General features: G+C 43.2%; 1 protein-coding gene across 2 annotated transcripts in view; it reads right to left on the bottom strand.

The window, feature by feature from the left end:
• The window catches only part of MGAT5B (alpha-1,6-mannosylglycoprotein 6-beta-N-acetylglucosaminyltransferase B), a 268434-nt gene that overhangs the window by 78117 nt on the left and 170611 nt on the right, over positions 1-19706 (bottom strand). For both annotated transcript variants that reach the window (XM_054978295.1, XM_054978294.1), the window contains exons 7-9: positions 16127-16297; positions 12778-12942; positions 12436-12605 (exon numbers count right to left, since the gene is read on the bottom strand). In XM_054978295.1, coding sequence (XP_054834270.1) covers positions 12436-12605; positions 12778-12942; positions 16127-16297 — 506 coding nt within the window. The remainder of the gene's footprint in view (positions 1-12435; positions 12606-12777; positions 12943-16126; positions 16298-19706) is intronic.

The following is a 19706-nucleotide window of genomic DNA, read 5'->3' as shown; positions in this document are numbered from 1 at the left end:
CAATGCCTGTTGTGCACATGGATTTTTGTGTGGGTGTGTGAATTTCACTGGTTGTCCTCCCCCTCCCCCTCATCAAGAATCCCTGAAACTTACTGGATTCCTGAAGCAACTTGGTGAAGGAGTCATTTAAAAGGTAACACAGAAACAAAAACAGCCTGTATTCTGTCAGGCAGCTTTCCTTGAAAACCTAAAATTTTCTTTTTGAATCAGAAGAGTTAAAAGGTAGTTTGGAGTTGGCAAGGGCAGTACTGAAAAGGAAAACTTAGCAAAAAACAACAACAAAATTGTGTGTGAATGTCAGAGTCACATTGCCCAGCAGTGTTTTAAAGGTTTGCCCAGCTATTGTGGGGCAAAATACTCATGATGATATTAAAAATGACTAGTTGTCTTTATTTCCATTAGCGTACACAAAGGCTTGAATTGTGAAAATAATTTCAGTGCAGATATGTTGAGTATATAATGTAAAAATATTAAACATTCTGAGGTTGGAAGGCTCTCGCTTTCTGTGGAGAAAAACAAACTGTGGAACTAAAAAGAAGCCTTTTATCTGCCAAAAATAATTAAAATGCCTTACTTTGAAAGTTTGATGTGTGCTTCTGAGTCACATGTTTTTGTAGGATAATAAACCTAACAAACAGAAGAAAAAGCTTCTATAACAAAATAGGTCCTACACAAAAGGAGGATAGTTAAGGTTTGCTATGCATTAGATGTATTAAATCTTAATAAACACTCTCTTTTTTGGGACAAAACCACATTTCTATAACTGCCTCAAAGAAAACTCATCTCTCAATGAAAGAAGCAATTCTTATGCGTGAGGTGAGAAGAATTCACATTAGAGACCTGTATCAGGGCTGGTTCAAGGTATTCTGTCACTCCAAGCAAGGAACACTGTTGCTGCTTCATTTCTGAGCAGCAGAACATGTATTCATGGATGGTTTTTTTCTTTTTAATTTCTGAACATTAAATATATAATGATTATTCATTCTAAGAGATGATTGATCCATGATAGAATACAATTTGAGGGCATTCTACTAGTCTCCTTTATTATAAACAAAAAAGGTGTTCTGGCACCTTTATGACAAATTTCTGAATAACTGATTGCTGACTTACAATTTATCAATTATATTAATCGGGACTTAAACGGAGACAAGATAATTCTCACTTGCTGCTCATGATAAATTAACATAAATAGGCTGACTGTGGAATGAACTACGAGCCACAGATTGTTCTGTGAACATAACCCCCAGCATTTTTTAAAAACTCACCAGGCATGCAGGGACTTGATTTCGATCAGGGGTCTGATGTGACGGGAGGGGGCTTTTAAGACCTACCACCATGTAACTTTTCTGATTAAAATGGTCTTGAGGAGTGATATTTGCCCTGTTGTAAAAATCAATGTGTAATGGTATCTGTACATGTGCATTTTCACAACTGGGTAAATAGCACACTCCCAGACTTATTTTTGATTTAAAAAATAGCACAGGGGAAATCTTAAAAAGCCCCTCTCCTTGTGCCATTGTCCCAATCCAAATTGTGCTTGGTGAATTTAAAAGAATGCTGGATCTCGATTCATGGAACTTCCAATGTATGGTTTAGTTAGGCCCTGATTTACCTGTTATGGATGCTGACAATGGTTGCTTTATGTCTCTTGTACTCAGGGGTCATTTCGTAGAAAAAGAGCTGGAGGAACTCATTAGCAAACTCATTAGCATAACTCATTAGCATATGCCACCCCCTTGCCATCGCCGGACATGTTATTAGCATAACTGATTTGCATATGCCACACACCCTGACATCACCTATCCTGGCTGTTTTGGACCCAATCCTGGCCATTCAGGGCCAAAATTGGGCCCAAAATGGCAAAAAGGGGCTGAAAATGGCCAAAAAGGGGCCCAAAATGGTCAAGATTAGGCCACTGCTGAGTGGGAGAGTGATCCACCACCCATTAGAGGCCCGATCCGGGCCGTTTCAGCCCCAATCCAGGCTGAAACAGGCCCAAAATGGCCGAGAGTCAGCTGGGTGGGGCCACCTGACATGTGACCTCTTTGGGGAACTGCCAGAACTGCATTCCTGTGCATTCCCCCTCAAAATGAGCCCTGCTTGTACTTTTGATTTTTCTATAGAAACTTCAAAAATTGTACCCTTGCATTTAATAGCCTTTTTTTTACTATTGGTTGTATCTGTGGGACCCCTTAATTGTAGTGATGTTTTTAGTTTTGATATAATAATATATTGTTGTTTAAAATTGTTTTTAATGTTATAAACTAGTTCAGGCCTCGTTTTAGGGAGAGAACCTGAGGAGCAGTATTTCAGGGGAACCTTTGGGCTGCAGCAGCAAAGGAAGAAGTTATGGTCTGTGGGCAGAAATCCTTCCACTTGAATAAATGCTGTGCTGGATTCAAGCCCATATAATTCAGGTGCAGGTTGTGTCTGTGCATAGATATAGGCAGGACTTTGAAATGAAAGGGCTGAACTCACCATTTCTTTCCTTGAGAAATTAATCTCTTCTCTGCTCCTGATTTTCTCTCCTCCCCTTTTACCAGCAGCCACTAAAAATGTAATTTTTATAAACTATTTGCCTGAATATTGGAAGAAGCCAATATCATTCTTTAAAATGTTGATTTTGACGTTTTATCAAGTTCAGTTGTGACTTGACAGCACTTAAGTATTATTATTAAAGTGAACAGAAGATCAAGGAAATGCCACTCCTTACCCAAACTCTTACTCATCTCCATTTTCCATCAATAGAAGTTTCCATCGCAGACTGACTTTCTTAATCAGAGAAGGCTGGAGAAAGAAGCAGCCAATAGTAATCTAATTTGCATTTAATGTTGATGTTTCTGGGAGCTGAAATCAGCAAATTCATTAAAAATATTTTTATGCCTGTTTCTTTGCATGCCTCAGTAACTTACCCAGTTTTATGATTAAAAATTATAAAGGGAAGAGGAATTGTCACTATAACATGTAGGATTTGCTGGCAATTAACTAGTTGCTGATCAAATAGATAAAGTAGTAGCTCACTGTAATATTTGTTTGTTATATCTCATGTCTTCATTCCAGAGTGTGTGGTGCACGATAACACAGGACCATGAACTAGTAGGCAGATTTGTATGTAAAGTGGGGATACAGATTATAGATACAGGATTCTACTCTTTCTGAAGACAATAATAGATTTCCAATTGGATCGCCTGGGAGCAGAATAAGCTGGTCCTTGAGGCCTGGTCATTCCTACCATGTGATTTTTCTAAACTCACAGCTGTGCATGAACTTAAAAGGCACTACATTTTGAAAGCATGAAGGAAGCAATAGAATTATACCTGTAGAGTGATTTCTGTGATGACTCAAATCTGTCTGGTCCAAAGATGCTGATTTACATCAACTTAGGGGAGAGGTTGTGGCTCAGTGGTAGAACACCTGCTTTGCAGGTAGAAGGTCCCAGGTTCAATCCCAGGCATCCTCATTTAAAAGGATCAGGTAGTAAGAGATGTCAAAGCCCTCATCATGAAAACCAGGAGAGCAGTTGCCAGTCATCACAGACAATATGGATCATGATCTGAATCAGTATAAACATGTGTTCAAGTGTGTATGTTCATCTTCATCACCATCACCTGATGACTGCAACATCAAGAAGTGGTTTGCATCTATGAGCCAGGTCTTTGTATAGTCTCTCAGCCGGAACAATTTGTTTGCAAGATCCTTTGTCCTCCACTGTGCAATGCATAATCAGCAGCAGCATCAACTTCTAATGATGAACTCTCTATACACAGAACAAAAGTTAGCAGCAAAGGAATCTTATTCCAACCCTGATTCAGCCTGACACTTGCGCTCTCTTTCCCGGGAGCTGCAAATTGCTGCTGATGTTACAACCTTCCTTAGCATGGTTTGTACCAGATAATCATGTACATTTCACCTCCTCGCTGTCAGGATGCATAAAAGAAAAGCTAACAAATTCACTGAGAACTGCAATGGAATGGAAGCGGGGGGGGGGGGGGGAATGAAAACATGCACATAACTACAGAAACCAGGTGGGAACCAGATGTTCCTACATCATCACTAACCAAGATCTGGATTACACATGCAAGAAATAAATCTTCGCTATCTAAATCCTATAGATTCCACACCCAAAGAATTCCACATTAAACAATAAAATGAAAAGCTTTTACATTGCTATTCTAGAATTTGCTGTGCAAATTAATGCAAATTAATGCAAATATGCTTAAGATGCAAATTTTGACTCCAGATGCTTATGGTGAAACTGAACTTTGGGGAGTGAAGCAAAGGGTTGAGAGGGTTATTTGGAGTTTTATTTTATCCTGTACATTTTAAATTGTAAGCCACCCTGAGCCACAAGAAACGACGGGATATAAATATTTAAATAAACACATAAAAACATAGGAATGAATCTGGTAGCGTTTACGAGAGCAGGAAAAGAAACCTGACCTCTGCGTCTTGTGAAGAAACACATCATTGGGTTAGGTCCTATAATTCTTTTCTGCTTTGTGAAAAGCCTTGCTCTGACAAATGAAATTTCATCTAAGCAAGGCTCCTTCCAGTGGAGCAAGACAGCACACTTTTCAAAGAGTCATAGGATCCAACATATACCTTTAGAATATTTACATTTCTGGACTTTAAAGATACTTAAAGAAAAACACCTGTTGTTTGAAGTGCTATGGAAGAAAAAAATGAACCTCAGAGCTGTGGACTTAAGAAGAATTAAAAGATACAAACAGGCTTGGTTACCCTGGAAAAGATAGCCCCTGTACTGCATATTCACACTGAGGGCCAAACTACAGGTGACAGCAGTCACAGGTCTACCCTATGGCCACCCAATGCCATTTTAAAAACAGTTACGGTTCTTTCAAAATTGTTGCAGGGCTCCAATCCAGATCATGCATGGAGTGGTGGCCCCAGGAGCTTTTCTTCTGCCCATGCACCTTTTCAGGTGCCAAAACAGCAACGGAGGGCTGTTCTGGCACCTGAAAAGGAATAGGGGGAACAAAAGTACCTGGGGCCACTGCACCACATGAGCAAACTGTATTGGGGCCCTGCAGCAATTTTTAAAGAACTGCAACTGCTTTTAAATGGTGTTAGCCAGTAGGGTTGCCAGGTCCAGGTTGGGAAATTCCTGGAGATTTGGGGGGTGGAGCCTGGAGAGGGTGGGATTTGGGGAGGGGCCTCTGAATGGTATAATGCCTAGAGTCCACCCTCCACAGCAGCCATTTTCACTAGGGGAACTGATCTCTGTCACCTGGAGATCAGTTGTAATTCCGGGAGATCTCCAGCCACCACCTGGAGGCTGACACCCCTAGTTGGCAGCCACAGGATGGACCCAGGGCCACTGTGACTTGTAGTTTAGCCCTAAGGATGGGGCAGGGAAGAAAGCCGAGGTTCCCGGAAAGCACAGCTGGGCAAGTGTATAAAGCAGCTGATACAGGAATAGTACAGTATCTGATTTTCAGACATTAGATTAGGTCTCTTCTGAGGCCCACTCTTTACGTAGCTTAAGGCTGGGCCTCAAAACTCTGTGATAGTATTGGTAATAAATATTTATCATTCTGAAGTCTGATTAGATATATGAGCCATGTTGTTCTGGTCCCCATTAGCCATTTAACCCAGTAGCCTCGGTCCTAAACATTCCATCTGTAACATAAAACCAGGGGTAGGGATAGCACAGGAATATAGGAGTGTCTAGTGCTAGAACAGGAATGCCAATTGAAAAAAGCGGGGAGAGAATTATTTGGCAGAAAAACACCACAAAGTTCTAGAAAGCGAAGACATGCCTGGCTGACTTTACTTAACTGCAGGCCCTTCTCCTGGCCTTTAAATGTTACAAAAAGAGACGCTTCACAGATTCGCTGTGCTATAAAACCTGAGCGTGATACAGTACATTAAGAGTGTGGCAGAAGAAATTATGCTTTTCAGTTTCTCTGCTTGTAACAGTAGAGCCTACTGTCAGCTATGTAAGTGTCAGCTATGTAAGTAGAACACTGAACACTTGAGATCAAGTAAGGGAAACAGTTGCTGAAAGGGAAGACGATCCCATACTGGCTACTAGGAGTCCAGCTAAAATTCAGAAGGCCTAATTGTCCTGCAGACATGAAATGCAGGGCCAAATCTTGTGGGATCTGAATTGCAGGGCCTGAATTCTGCCCTAGGGTACTACAGAAAGAATAAGGGCTGTACGTTTCGTAGAATGAAATTCTGACACGAGAGCAGTGCAGACTGCAGACAGGAAAACTCCCCCAGCGCACCTCATCGTTTTCTGAGACTTCTGGAAACAGTGGGGGGTGGGGTGGGGGGGAGTTAGGTCTTTTGGAGAAAGTTCAGAGAGAAAACTGAACAAGGAAAATGTCCTCCCATTCTTCCTGTCTTTCCTCCCCCCATAAATGGGGAGGGGCAGCCAGTGACAGTGAGGGCACTTTAAAGAGAGGCCTCATTTTTAATTGGATAAGATGCTTAGATAAGAGTTGTGACTAAGCTTGTGACTAAGGCACAGAGTAGGAAATTTGTACTTTCTGTTACCCCTCAATTCAAATTGTATTCTGGAGCTTCATTTCCAGTTAAGGCAGGAGCAGCAATGCCTCTCCTGTCTATAGGAAACCCTCCCCAATGTCACTGAGGTCACATACAGCTCTCAGCTCAGACTAGGAGCTGACAAGTGTCCAATCTGTGTCAGGCATCACTTGTAGCTTGGCTCTCTTTCAACACATCATCAGTGGCTTGCAACCTATGTTGGACAATGATACGTCTTTCACAAGCATTGGGAGGCAAACCTTTTCTTTCTCACAAGACAGTCCCCTAAACTTAAACAACTTTTCAATCATAATAATCTACTTCCTAACACTGACATGGACACTGGGACCAGAACCTGCAAGAAACCAAGATTACAACTCTGTCCCCATATTTACTTCAACATCTTGATCACCAGTTATACCATCTCAGGTTCATTCACTCGTTCATCTTCCAATAGGTTGCCAGATCCCTATACCCTCCCGCCAGGTATAGGGGAGGGTATAGGGACCGGGCACTTACCTCGTGCCAGCGGCATATTCAATCTTCATGCAAGCCCCAGAGCCTTCCAGAATTGACGTCACCATGCTGGCTGCGTGAGTGCTCCCATGCTCAGTATGGGGCCAATTCGGCCCCAAACAAAGCGCGGGAATGCTCCCATGGCTGGTGCGACAATGTCACCTCCGGAAGTGATGTCGCTGCACTAGTTGGGAGCGCGCATGCAGTGCATGTTCCTGAGGTGCATGCCAGTGGCAGGCAACCTCTGGGTGCTTGCCACCTCCCATTGACCACCGGCCGCTTGGCGGGCAAGGTGGCAAACCCCCGGGAGTTTGCTCACCACCGGTGGGCACCTGGAGAACCCTATCTTCCAATGTTATATATGCTATCAAATGTCAGTAATGCCCTGCTACTCTCTACATTATACAAACAGGTCAGTCCCTACACAAAAGAATAAATAGACATAAATCTGACATTAGAAATCACAACACTCAAAAACCAGTGGGAAAATATCTTCTAGGGCTTTTCATTGCTGACCTAAATGTGGCTGTCCACAACTAGAGAAACTTCAAGGGAAAATTACAATGTGAGATTGCTGAAATGGAGTTTATTCACAAATACAGAACAATGAACTCCTGGGGCTGAACAGAGACTTGGGATTCTTATCTCACTATAGGTGCTAATTTCTGCTCTAATCAAGTTGCACTATACCTTTGCAACCTGACATCTCCCTGTGCTACACCCCTTCCATCTAATCAAGCTGCATCGTACCTTTACATCCTGATGCCCTCCCTTGTAACACTTTTGGCTGGGATATAAGGGCTCAGGGATGTACATTCCTACTTGTGTCTGAAGAAGAAAGCTCTGACTCTCAAAAACTTACACCCTGAAAATTTTGTTGGTCTCTAAAATGTCAACTGTTCTGAAATCATACTGTTTTACTACTGCAAACCAACATGGCTACCCATCTAAAATTCTCCCCAATGCCTGTCATTCCCTCCTTTCCTCAAGCCAGGGGGGTTTCCTTGCAAAAGAGAGGAAGAATAGCAAAGTGGGTTGAATAACGGTAGGAGAGTGGAAGAAGCCAAGCTGGGGTCTGCTTTGGAGGGGTCTGAGCCTGGCTTATACTTGGGAGAACCTTTCAGAACTTACTCCCTCAGTTCTGAATTTGCACCTATCATTAGGGTAGAGACACAGTGTTTCACTCCCTTCCCATCCATAGCATCTAGTGCCTGATTTGGCCTGAATCTGGCCCCTGCAGAGCACAGGAGCACTGCTGTGGAGAGCAGGAGCGCTCCCATGCGCCGCAGCAGCCCAATTTGGGCTGAGTCCAGCCGAATCAGGCCTGAATCTGGCCTAATTGGGCCTGATTTGGACCAAATTGGGCCTCTGAAACACTCAGGAGTGCGCTGCACCACCCAGGAGTGTGCCACTCGGGAGTGTGTCCCAGGAGGAGCATTCCCCCCCTACCAGCCAGGTAATCAGGGGTGGGGGACTGACATCCCTACTTGTAACACACAAGGAGAAAGCTCCACATTTTTTTTTAGCATGACAAAAGGCTAGGGATAAGGAGGAAGCACATTATGACTGAATTAGCAACCATTAAATACTAATCTGCACAGTCCTGCTGTGATCCCTGTTTGCTTTTTCTTCTTTTTAACCATCATCAGGAGCAATCCCCGTGATTAGGGTAATTTCTTTTGTTAGCTCAGTTTGAGCTATAAGCAGGACTAAGCTGAAAGGAGGGACAGTTTTCGTCAACACTTTTGTCCGCAGTGCCCCCTTCTACTTCAATAATTGTTTTCAAGGATCAAACGCAAAAGGGACAAAAGTGTTTGTCTTTTCAGAAAGCACTACCCCAACAGGCGTAATTTGCTTCCACATTCCTGATCAACAAAGTTCACTCACATTATCAGCCCAGGAAACACGGTTTCCACTAGAACCCAACTTTGTTTGATCTCAGTGATGCCAACAAGTAGCCATGCGGCAATGCGATATCATCATATTCATTAAGTGACTCCCACTTGTCTGAGAGCCTCGCTACAAGTGATATTTTACACGTGAAGGACACTTGATCATTTTTGCAAGTCTTTCTGGGAACTGAAGTCCCTCTCCCCCACCCCTTTTCCGTCTGTTCCTTCCCCTCTCTGTTAGAATCGCTGCCTGAAAAGTCAGAGAAAGCCTGCGGCAACAACAGCTTTTGCAAATCGTTCCTCCAGTCACAAGCCTGCTCTCAACTATTTTTGGGGGCGGGCAGCTGCAACTTTCTCCCTTCCCTGGGCATCCTGCTCAGCTTCACCGACATGTCAGCTTCCTCCAGAGCATTCCCCCCGCCCCCGTAGCAAGACGATTTGCAAACGCTGCTGTGGCCGTAGGCTTTCTCTGTCTCTTCAGGCAGCGATTCTAACAGAGAGGGGAAGGAACAGAAGGAAAAGGGGTGGGGGAGAGGGACTTCAGTTCCCAGAAAGACTTGCGAAAATGATCAAGTGTCCTTCACGTGTAAAATGTCACTTGTAGCGAGGCTCTGAGATCATTCCACAAAGGAGGAATAGGAAGTAACTGAGGAGAAAAATAGTGCAGAAGAAACAGCGTGTCAAGGAAAGCACGGCAGCAATCACACTTTAAAATGATGAAGAAGACTCATTTGGAAGGGTTGTGCTGGGAAATAGTTCAGGGCCTTAAAAGCAAGTTGGGAGCAGGGGTGTGTTCAGCTCATCCATAGCTGGGAGACATCTTCTTTCAAAGACACCTTTGAAAATTTGTTATTCCTAGCACTGAGAAAAAGAACAGCTGCGATCTTCGCTGTGAATAAGTACTTTAGGTTCTCAAATAAACCTTACAAATAATTGCTATTAAAACTTGAGTGTTATTTGGAACCAATTCGTAACTTTTTACATTGTTTCTCAAATCTCCATTCACGAATGTTCAGAAAGAGGATGCGCTGACTAGGGGATGTGCATTATGAAATTCCCGTGCTGAAATATACATGAAAATCACTTTTTCAGGTTGTTATTGTGATTTTCCAGGAGAGTAACACTCATTTTGGATGCTTGGGAATTACAAAAAACCCTCCCTGAAAAATCCGTCTTGTTTTGTGCATTCTTGTCCTTACCATCAGCAATGCAGCAGGCACCTTGCTTTTTCTTTGATTCTACTGATTTTCCAGGAAGCGGACTGAGGGGCCGATTCCAGACGACTAACTGGAAGGTGCTTCATGCCGCCATGTTCCGGATCGCGACGGGGAAAACGCAAAATATCGCGTTTTCTCGCACGAGAAAACGTGATATTTTGCGTTTTCCCCATCGCGATCTGGAACATAGCGGCATGAAGCGCCTTCCGGTTAGTCGTCTGGAATCGGCCAGGATGTTGGCTCCCAGTCAGCACAAGCCAGACACCAGGGCCTAGCTGAGCAGTACTTCTGGCTCACCCCTTCTCCTTTCATCTCTTCTTTTGGGGGGTGGAACTCCTTTTTTCCTTTGCAAGTAGGATGCCAGGGGGCATCTTGTTCAGGACTCTCTAGAATTGGACCCCTTGGTTCAATTTGCTTGAAACTTGGGAGGAGGGTCTTTAGTGAACAGGCAGCACTAGCTCTCCTACAATTTTGGTGTAATTCAGTAAAAGTCCCCCAAAGGAAATAATGGCAGAGCTACAGGATGGCATAGGATGGGATTCCTGTACTGTTTCTTTTCACAAAAGCATTACTCCCTTCGTGAAAAGAAACAACAAACTATAACAAGTAAGGCTGGCAAACACAAACTTTTCAGCTGGAAAATGAAATTTTTTATTGTCAGTCAGACACTGTAAGAGTAGGAACATGAAATCATTGCAGGCAGGTTTTTTTTTAAAAAAATGGCTGTGCTGGTTGGTACTCTCCTGCTGGGCCGCCACTTGACTGCTACCTCCCTCCTAAGAATCAGTAGAGAGAAGTGGTCCTGTGCCAAGAGGCTCCTACTTTGAGAGTCTTTAAAAGTGAACCTCTTTGTTCAATCTGCTTGAAATTTAGGTGGTATTTAGATTAGAGCGAGGACCATCTTCTGAGAAAATTGAGCCCCCTTATCTTTGAAACAGCTGCCCCAGATCCTCAAATATATTTCCCATTAAAAATAATGTTTCTGAAACTATGGAACCCAAAAAGGCACTCCGATTTGAATCCTGAACTGGTAATGTCCTACCCCATAATCAGCAATCCTGCCCCCCGCCCATATCAGATCTGAAATTATAGTGAAATTTTTCTCAGCGCACACCATTAATACTGACTGGGTAGGAAATGGGGATGTACGTTTATTTTCAAATAAATGAAAAGTTGAGGCTTTAAAAGCTCCATTTGTTAGTATAGCAAAAACAAATAGCATTTCAGTCATTTATTGTTGTGGCTTTATATACACATGTAAAAGGAGGCTTTACAGCTTTTGGGTGGCAATGAGTTCCACAGAGAAATTATGCGCTGCATGGAAAAAATATTTTCCTAAATTGCTGTATGTTTATTCCACTGAGTGATCTGTTGTTTTTATATTATTATGAGAAAAGGTTCAATCCAGCACATCCTCCTTGGATGCAAGTACTTCCACCTGCAGAATATGATTTTCTCAGCTCACCTCCCCCATAGCAGCCTGATTTTCTGGTACTCACAGAAATGCTGTGCTGGATCCATCCGAAAGAGAGCAATGCATATTTATATACATTTGCCTAGTCCCAACTACTGCCATATGCACCTTCCTTTCTATAGTTATCTTCATTGTTTCCAGGCTAAGCAACAGGTCAGATGAACAGAATTGGGTTGTATTGGCTACGTAATGGAACAGATTTGATATTCTCTAATCACTGCACCTCCTGACCTAAATAGTCCAGGCAAGCCCGATCTCGTCAGATCTTAGAAGCTAAGCAAAGTCAGACCTCCAAGGAAGATCATGGTCACTATGCAGAGGCAGGTAATGGCACCTCTGATAGTCTCTTGCCTTGATAACTTACTTCATGTGTCCCAAACAAACTTTCCAATAATTACAGGTGCTTTATACAATACAAGAATGGCACAAGGGATAATTAATCTTGTACAGGTTCCTACTCTTTCTTCCTTAGCCAATATGCATCAAAGCATAATTATGTCCTGCTAGCAGGAGAACTATAAAGAGGTATAGGGAGGCACTGAGTTCAATATTCCAAACTTTGTGTCTCTCTGGATCTTAACATGGTAGAAATGATATGCACCTCAGTTGCTTTTACACTGAAAAAGTTTTGATAAAGCTATCTTTGCAGGTAAAAAAATATTTACAAAGCCCCAATAAATTATTACTATTATTTTACAGAGAAGAACCTTGTTCTGCTCATTAAACAAAACTTGCCTCCTATTGATATGGGCCATTGGCAAAAGTCTCTAACCTGTTTCTAGACCACAATCACTCCTCAACTGGCTTTCAACAGCAAACCCACCTCTGAAGCTCTTTCAAAGAGACTGTGATTTTCAGGCTGTGGCCCAAGATGAAAAGGACTGCTAAAATATCTGCCCATTGGACCATCTCCCCCAGTGGACCCCCCTTTAACACACGAGGGCTGAAAACATCTCCTGATTCCTCTGTCAAGAAGCCAATATGGATCAAAATCTAGAGAAGAAAAATCGAGAAAAGGACATGGTTTTAAACACTGCATAAGAGAGACTGTTGTTAAGGAGAGGAAAGACTCTTACAAAAGCACACAGCAAGCCAAATATTCTGTCTTCCAAGAAAACTGCATACCACAGTCAATATGGTTCATAGGCAACATTTTATTGCATACCTGTTTCTGATCTCTCTGTTTGCCCTCCAGCTTCTCTTCAAGTTTATGTGAAGCTTGCAGCCACTGTGTGGCCAGGTGTCGGATCCTTTTCTTCATGAAGATCAAAGACTCTTTGCCACTGCCAATCAGCTCCAGGAGGTAGGACAGGTCTCTCTGAAAAGCTGCCTTAAGGGGGGAAAGAACAACAGACTCTTGCTTGTTAGTGCAAAGCTCAATGGCCTTCACAAAGAGCACCTGAGTTCTAGGCCAGCACAAGTCAAATTCCTTTTGTTTTCTCCATTGCTTGGCACTTTGGAAAAAGTGGAAGATGCCTCTTGATTTTCAGTACCATATTTAGAGATATTGCATTCAGAGACAAGGCTTAGGGAAATATGTTCACTGCTAAGGATCATTTTGTAAACTAACAGTGAGATGGAGGCTGCAGAGAGTTTGTATAACGTCATCCAATCCATTCATAGTGTTTATACAACAGACATAATCAATGCTTTTCAAAATATGCATTAAATAAACTTCCACACTGACTTCTAACTCCCAGCTGGTCAACTATTCATTATTCCCCTGTGATGCTACATCTTCTTGGCTTTTTGGCTAAGATCAAGTTTAGTATGCAGCACACACCATAATTCTTTGGCTCTTGTAGTGTTTCACTTTTTGGAAGAATATGTACAATATTTGCAAAATAAAAAAGGAAACCCTTCTGAGATTGGAGATCTGCAGTATCCATGGCAATTATAGTCATTTCTCTCTTAAATCTAAGAAAAAGCTGGAACAGGTATCTAACAAGAGAACAAAGGGCTGTATTTCAACCTCAGTTAGTATTCATTTTGTTATGCACCTAGAGTGTTTGAGTAACAGCTAGGGATATCTGTGTTGTGTGGAATGTAATGATATGGCGGTTCGTTGGATGAGCTGGTGGAGAACTGGCAAGGCCGGCTCTCCAAAACCGTTGACGAGATCGTTCCTTCACCCTCATGTCCGATGGGCTCCATAGTATACAGAGGAGCTGCGGTGGAAGAAGCAGGAGCTAAGACAGCTTGAGCGAGTGTGACGGCAATCTCGTGATGAAGAAGCAAGATCATCTTATAGGATGCTTATGAAATCCTATGAGGTGGTGGTGAAGATTGTGAAGAAGGAATTCTATGCAGCCTTCATCACATCACCTAGCTCACACCCAGCAAAATTGTTTAATGTGGTTCGTTCGTTGATCTCCTTGACAGATGGAGACTGTCAGATTTTGAATTCGGACACAAGCTGTGAGGCCTTTGGGAGCTTTTTTGCTGATAAAATCTTGTCTCTCCACCATGATTTGCCAGCCACGGTTGATACAGTACATGAACTAGAGACCTCTTTGCTTGGGCCAGCACTTGATCATTTCAGTCCACTCTGCAGAGATGAAATTGACAGGACCCTGCGAGTGGTGAGACCTACCACATGCCTCCTGGACCCGTGTCCATTGTGGCTGGGAAAGGCCAGTGCTGATGGAATACGGCGTCACTTGGAGGCCATTGTCAACCTGTCCCTGAGCTCTGGAGTTTTCCCTGGGGTACTAAAGGAAGCCGTGCTGAGACCTCTCTTAAAGAAGCCATCTTTGGACCCCATCGACCCAGTCGGTTACCGCCACAGTTTCGAACCTCCCGTTCCTGGGCAAGGTGATTGAGCAGGAGGTGGCAGAATAGCTGCTGGGATTCCTGAATGAAATCTCAGCTCTAGATCCCTTCCAGTCTGGCTTCCGCCGGGGGCATGGGACGGAGACATTGCTGGTAGCCCTCATGGATGATCTCCACAGACACCTGGATTGAGGTGGATCAACGCTGCTGATTCGATTGGATTTGTCGGCAGCGTTCGATACAGTCAATTACAAACTTTTGACCCACTGCCTTGCCGACGTGGGGATACGAGGGGTTGCCTTGCAGTGGCTGGTCTCCTTCCTCCATGACCAGGAACAAAGGGTGGTGCTTGGGAAGAGACTGTCATCCCGCCAACCTATGGTGTGCGGTTCCCACAAGGGGCAATACTCTCCCCATTGTTGTTTAACATCTATATGTGCCCCCTTGCCCAGCTCTTGCGGAGTTTCGGACTTGAGAGTCTGGGGGTGATTCTAGATGCCTCCTTGAAAATGGGGTCGCAGCAGTTGCCAGGTCCCCTTTTTTTCATCTACAATGGACCAGGCAGTTTGACCTGTACCTTTCAACCAGCAACTTAACTACAGTGATCCAGGCAATGGTCATCTCTAGGTTGGATTACTGTAACTCGGTCTACGCTGGGCTTCCCTTGAGCCTGAACCTGGAGACTGCAGCTGGTTCAAAATGCAGCAGGGTGTGTTATTGTAGGAGCGCCAACTGCAGCGCACTGATATTGTGCCAGCTGCATTGGCTGCCAGTGGAGTACCAGATCAGGTTCAAGGTTTTGGTATTAACCTACACAGTCCTTTGTGGACTGGGACCAGCGTATTTGCAAGACCGCCTCTCCCTATATGTGCCCCAGAGGATGCTCCAATCAAGAGAGAAACATCTATTGGTGGTCCCTGGACCCAAAGTGGCCTGCCTGACCTCAACCAAAGCCAGGGTATTTCTTGGTCCTGGCTCCAGCCTGGTGGAACTCTCTGTCTACTGAGACCAGGGCCTGGCAGGATTTGTTATTGTTTCACTGGGCCTGAAAGGCAGAGATGTTCCACCAGGCATATGGTTGAGGTAGGTCTTAGCCTCAGCCTGCTGACCCCCCCCAAAAAAAACCCAGAGAAGAATATAAAACCCGAATCCCTTCCTACTAAGGCTGTCCACCACCTTATCTTGTCGAGCTGAGCTTGCTGCCTATCGATTGCCGCCATCTGACTCTAATTAGTGTATATTTTCTCTCTTTTAAATTTTCTTTTAAATCTATTTATGGTTTTAACTGTATAAATTAATTCTAATATGTTTTTAAACTGTTGTAATCTACCCTGAGCCCTCCATGGGGAGGGTGGAATAGAAATCCAACGTAAATAAATAAAATAAATAAATAGATTGTTTCCAAGGGTTTCTCTTGTTTTTGCCAATGACTTTTTCAAAATCTCATTGAAGAGTTAATACATTTTTAGAAAGGCAGCAAAGTGGGGCTTCGCTTCTCCAAGAGATGCAGACCAAGAAGAGACCATATTGGATGGTCTGTTCTCTTTAGCCTACAGCAGCAAAACAGAAGATTTTAAAAGGAGCTAGCCATCTTTCCTCTGCCTGAAGGTTCCTACTGTTTTTTGGCCACAGGATTTCTCTGCAATCCATCGCACTCATCTGAAAGCATATAAGCCAACTGAGAAGCAAATACTTTTGACTCTTAGGAAAGCCATTTGCCTGTCCAGGTGTGTCAGCCTCACCTGCATTCTGGGTGGTGGCTTTGTGGAAGGTGCAGCTGCTGTCTGATTTCGCCAAGGTAGTACAGGGCAAAACCACTCAACTTCACTGAGGTAGATGAGGAACGAGCATTCTGTGCCATCCACACCAAAAAATGCATAGCAGGGGTCGGATGTCCACCTGGCCCTCATCCACTGCAAGACAAAAGGAGGATCAGTCAGGTAAACATTCAAAAATCAAGTAATCAAAGGTGCTCCCCAGGAGTATGAACAAGTACCAAGCGATCATAGATTAAGACTTAGATTTAGCTTAAGAAGAGATGAAGGTTTTGGTGTTGCATTCCTGGCAAATTACTGTTTTAGCTGGAAAAGGTAGCCACAAAGAAGGTGTTGAAAGAAAAAGGGGGAAAGTAAATAATTGCAATGAAAAGTCCTGTTTTCAGAGTGGAATAGACAAAATCTCCATTTACTTGGGTTGAACAAAATTATTCAACGGAAACTGTAAGGACTACTTTGATTAACCCTAAAATAGATGAAATTCTGATGAAATCTGCTGATGGCGCCAATCTAACAGACAAAAATCTCTACAGATACAAATTAGAAAGTTATACAAGTTATTATCTAATGGTCAAGATCTACTGCAGTATAGCTAATACGGGATGTTCAGAAATTCCCAAACCAAAGATATACACAGAAATTGCTATTTTGAATCATTACCTTGATTTTCTAGAACAGTCATTCAAATCCAGAATGCTTGGGAATAATGAAATCCTCTCCCTAAAAAATTCATTTTTCTTTCAAGTTCCAATGCTACCAGCCATGCATGAGGAGCACAAGTTTTTCTTTGATTCTGCTGATTTCCTGGACAATGGCATTTCTCTCATCCAATCAGATACTTGCAAGGGAGGTGCATAGAGCATTCCCAGACAATCCCAAGATGCAGAGAACTACCATTCCTCTTCCCCCCCTCCTTTGTGGGTTGGAGAGAGAGATTTTTTCCCTTTGAAAGTAGAAAGCCTGGGCTTGTTCAGAGGCCCATAGAACTTAAACCCTTTGTCCAATTTGCTTAAAACTTGGGAGTTCTTTGATGGACAGTCAGAAGAAGCTCCGTTGCAATTTTGGTGACATTCAATTAAAAACAACAACTTCACACACACACACACACCACACACACCCAAAATCTCCTATAGGAAAAACTGCCAATCTTTTCCCTTTCTTTGTTAAATAGACCACAAGGGCCATTTTAACATGCCTCTGTAACCCTCCAGAAAATCGCACAAAACTCATGGCATGAAGTGTCTTCCTAGCATGATTTCTTGTCACAATCCCGTTTAATGGCACGATGACATCAGAAATCATGCCATTGAATGGGATCATGATGGGAAATCATGCTAGGAAGACACTTCGTGCTGTCATTTTTGTGTGATTTTCTGGAGGTTACGGGCATGTGAAAATGGCCAAGGACACATGGCAAACAGAGAGCTTTCAGCAGAAAGGTAAAGTTTTGTATTGTCAATCAGTCAAAGTAGGAAAATGAAATGAATGCAGACAGTTTTTTTTTTAATGCTGATGCCCATCTGGTGTTCTCCTGGTGGGCTGCTGCCATTTTAGAAATTATAAGGAGAAGGGCAGCTGCTCAAAGAGGGACCTATTTCAGGGGTCTGTAAAATTGATTCCCTTTGCTCAATTGGGTTAGAACTTAGGAAGTCTTTAAATTAGAAGGATGACTGTGTTCTGTGCAAATTTGGTACCATTATCTTCATAAACAACTGCCCCAGAGCCTTGAATAGATTTCCCATTGAAAATAATGGTCCCAAAGAAAAACTACAGGGATTTGACTCCCAAACCCATAATATCCTAGCCGGATATATATTCTTTTTCATTAATGTATGCTCAGCAGCTGGGTTTTGTTTTCCCCACCATAGGGTCTCATCACAGATGACAACAGGAATATATCTAAGGCAAGGAGTGTATATAACCCATTCATTCCATCACTTGTGAAAACTGATTGTCTGTCACGCAGCAGGCATTCGTGTTTAGAAGTCACTTGTTCTAGCTCATATGCACATGGAAACAGAATCAGGGGCATGGATCCCTAGTTGGATGACAAGCTACATGAATAATTGTGTGCTGTACACGTGGTCCCCCCCCTTCCTGCTGGCACGGCATGTGTGCAGGCTTCTCATAAAATCAGTGACAGAATTAGTCAGCTGTTTGGGAAGGCAGTGGAGGGTGGATTTCATCTCCATCCTGTCAACTGTGGATTTCATCTCCATCCTGTCAACAGCTGAGTGGCAGGACAGCTGATTAGCTGAGAGGGCTACAGAGGCATGTGTATAATTGGATTGGAGGCCATACATGCTTCAGCTTCTGTACTCACCTGATTTTCATATGGCGCACACAGACATACATACTCTCTTCCACCAACCCCCATGCATATGTAAGTAAAATGTCATGAGTGAAATGGCTCTAAAAAAGCAACTGGGCTTACTGTTTACCTTTTCTGAACCTTTTATCTAAAATACAGAAGGAACTCAAATTTGATCACCGAGTTTATCTCTCGCAAAGCTTATCTTCCTTATCATCATTATCAATCATAGCTGACCGGGACATGAAGAAATAAAGAACCTTGTAGCACTTTGACCTCACCAAATGAAAGCAAGGTGGCAAGCAAGCAGCAGAGGGAAAGCTCAGTGCTAACACTGGCATTCTCCTAACCAGAGAGACAAAGCTAGCATCCATGTGCTAAAGAGGCAGAAATTTAGCAAGGTTCCCAGAAGGTGATTTTGCATGCAAAGCAATAACCACAAGCTGCTCCATAGAGATCCATCATCCTCAGTAATTGCTAGTGCTAGCCTCTTCCAAACTTAAGTATACAAACGAATCCACTCAGGAGACAGCCCTCGACTCCCGATATGTAAAACACACCAATCATTCAGACAGGAGATCGAATTACTGCCTCCAACAATTAAATTACACTTAAAATTTAACCCAGCCATAGAAGAAGACAGGAGAAAATGACCACAATGTCGCTGGAACAATCCAAGCAATGTAATTGTTGCGTCTTGTTAATCTGACAGTTAATTTCTTTTGTCAAGTAGCAGGATAGGTTTAAATATAGGTTTAAATCATGTCTGCAGTGGAGAGATGTGTGTTTTTAAAATTAATTCACATTACTTCCATTGTTCAACCATGTGGCAGAGACAGCGGCAGAGTGTGTGCCAAACTTGTGTGGCAGAGACAGTGTCAGACTTGAGCTGATGGCATCCTCATGTTCACCACAGGGACAATGGTGCAATTTTAACATGATTTGAAAATGCCACAAAGGTCTAATCAAGCTCACACCACAGAAGGCCGAGGCACTCTTGTTTTCCCCTTCCCACATCTTTTCAAGTGCTGAAACAACTGTGCGTGCAGCCATTATGGCACTTGAACGGATAGAGGAGAACACGAGCACCATACTGTGGGCCAGACCAGTATCGGGCCCTCACAACATTTTTCTAAACCCCCATGGGTGGACACAAGGATGCCGTCACATCTCGTTTGGGCCACAGAGTTGCATGCAAATACAGAACCCACTCAAATGTCTGCATTGTGTTCAAGT

Source organism: Eublepharis macularius, chromosome 4, assembly GCF_028583425.1.
Source record: "Eublepharis macularius isolate TG4126 chromosome 4, MPM_Emac_v1.0, whole genome shotgun sequence".
Classification (NCBI taxonomy): Eukaryota; Metazoa; Chordata; class Lepidosauria; order Squamata; family Eublepharidae; genus Eublepharis; species Eublepharis macularius.
The sequence above is the reverse complement of the archived record's forward strand: the minus strand, read 5'-3'. Positions and strand labels throughout refer to the sequence as shown.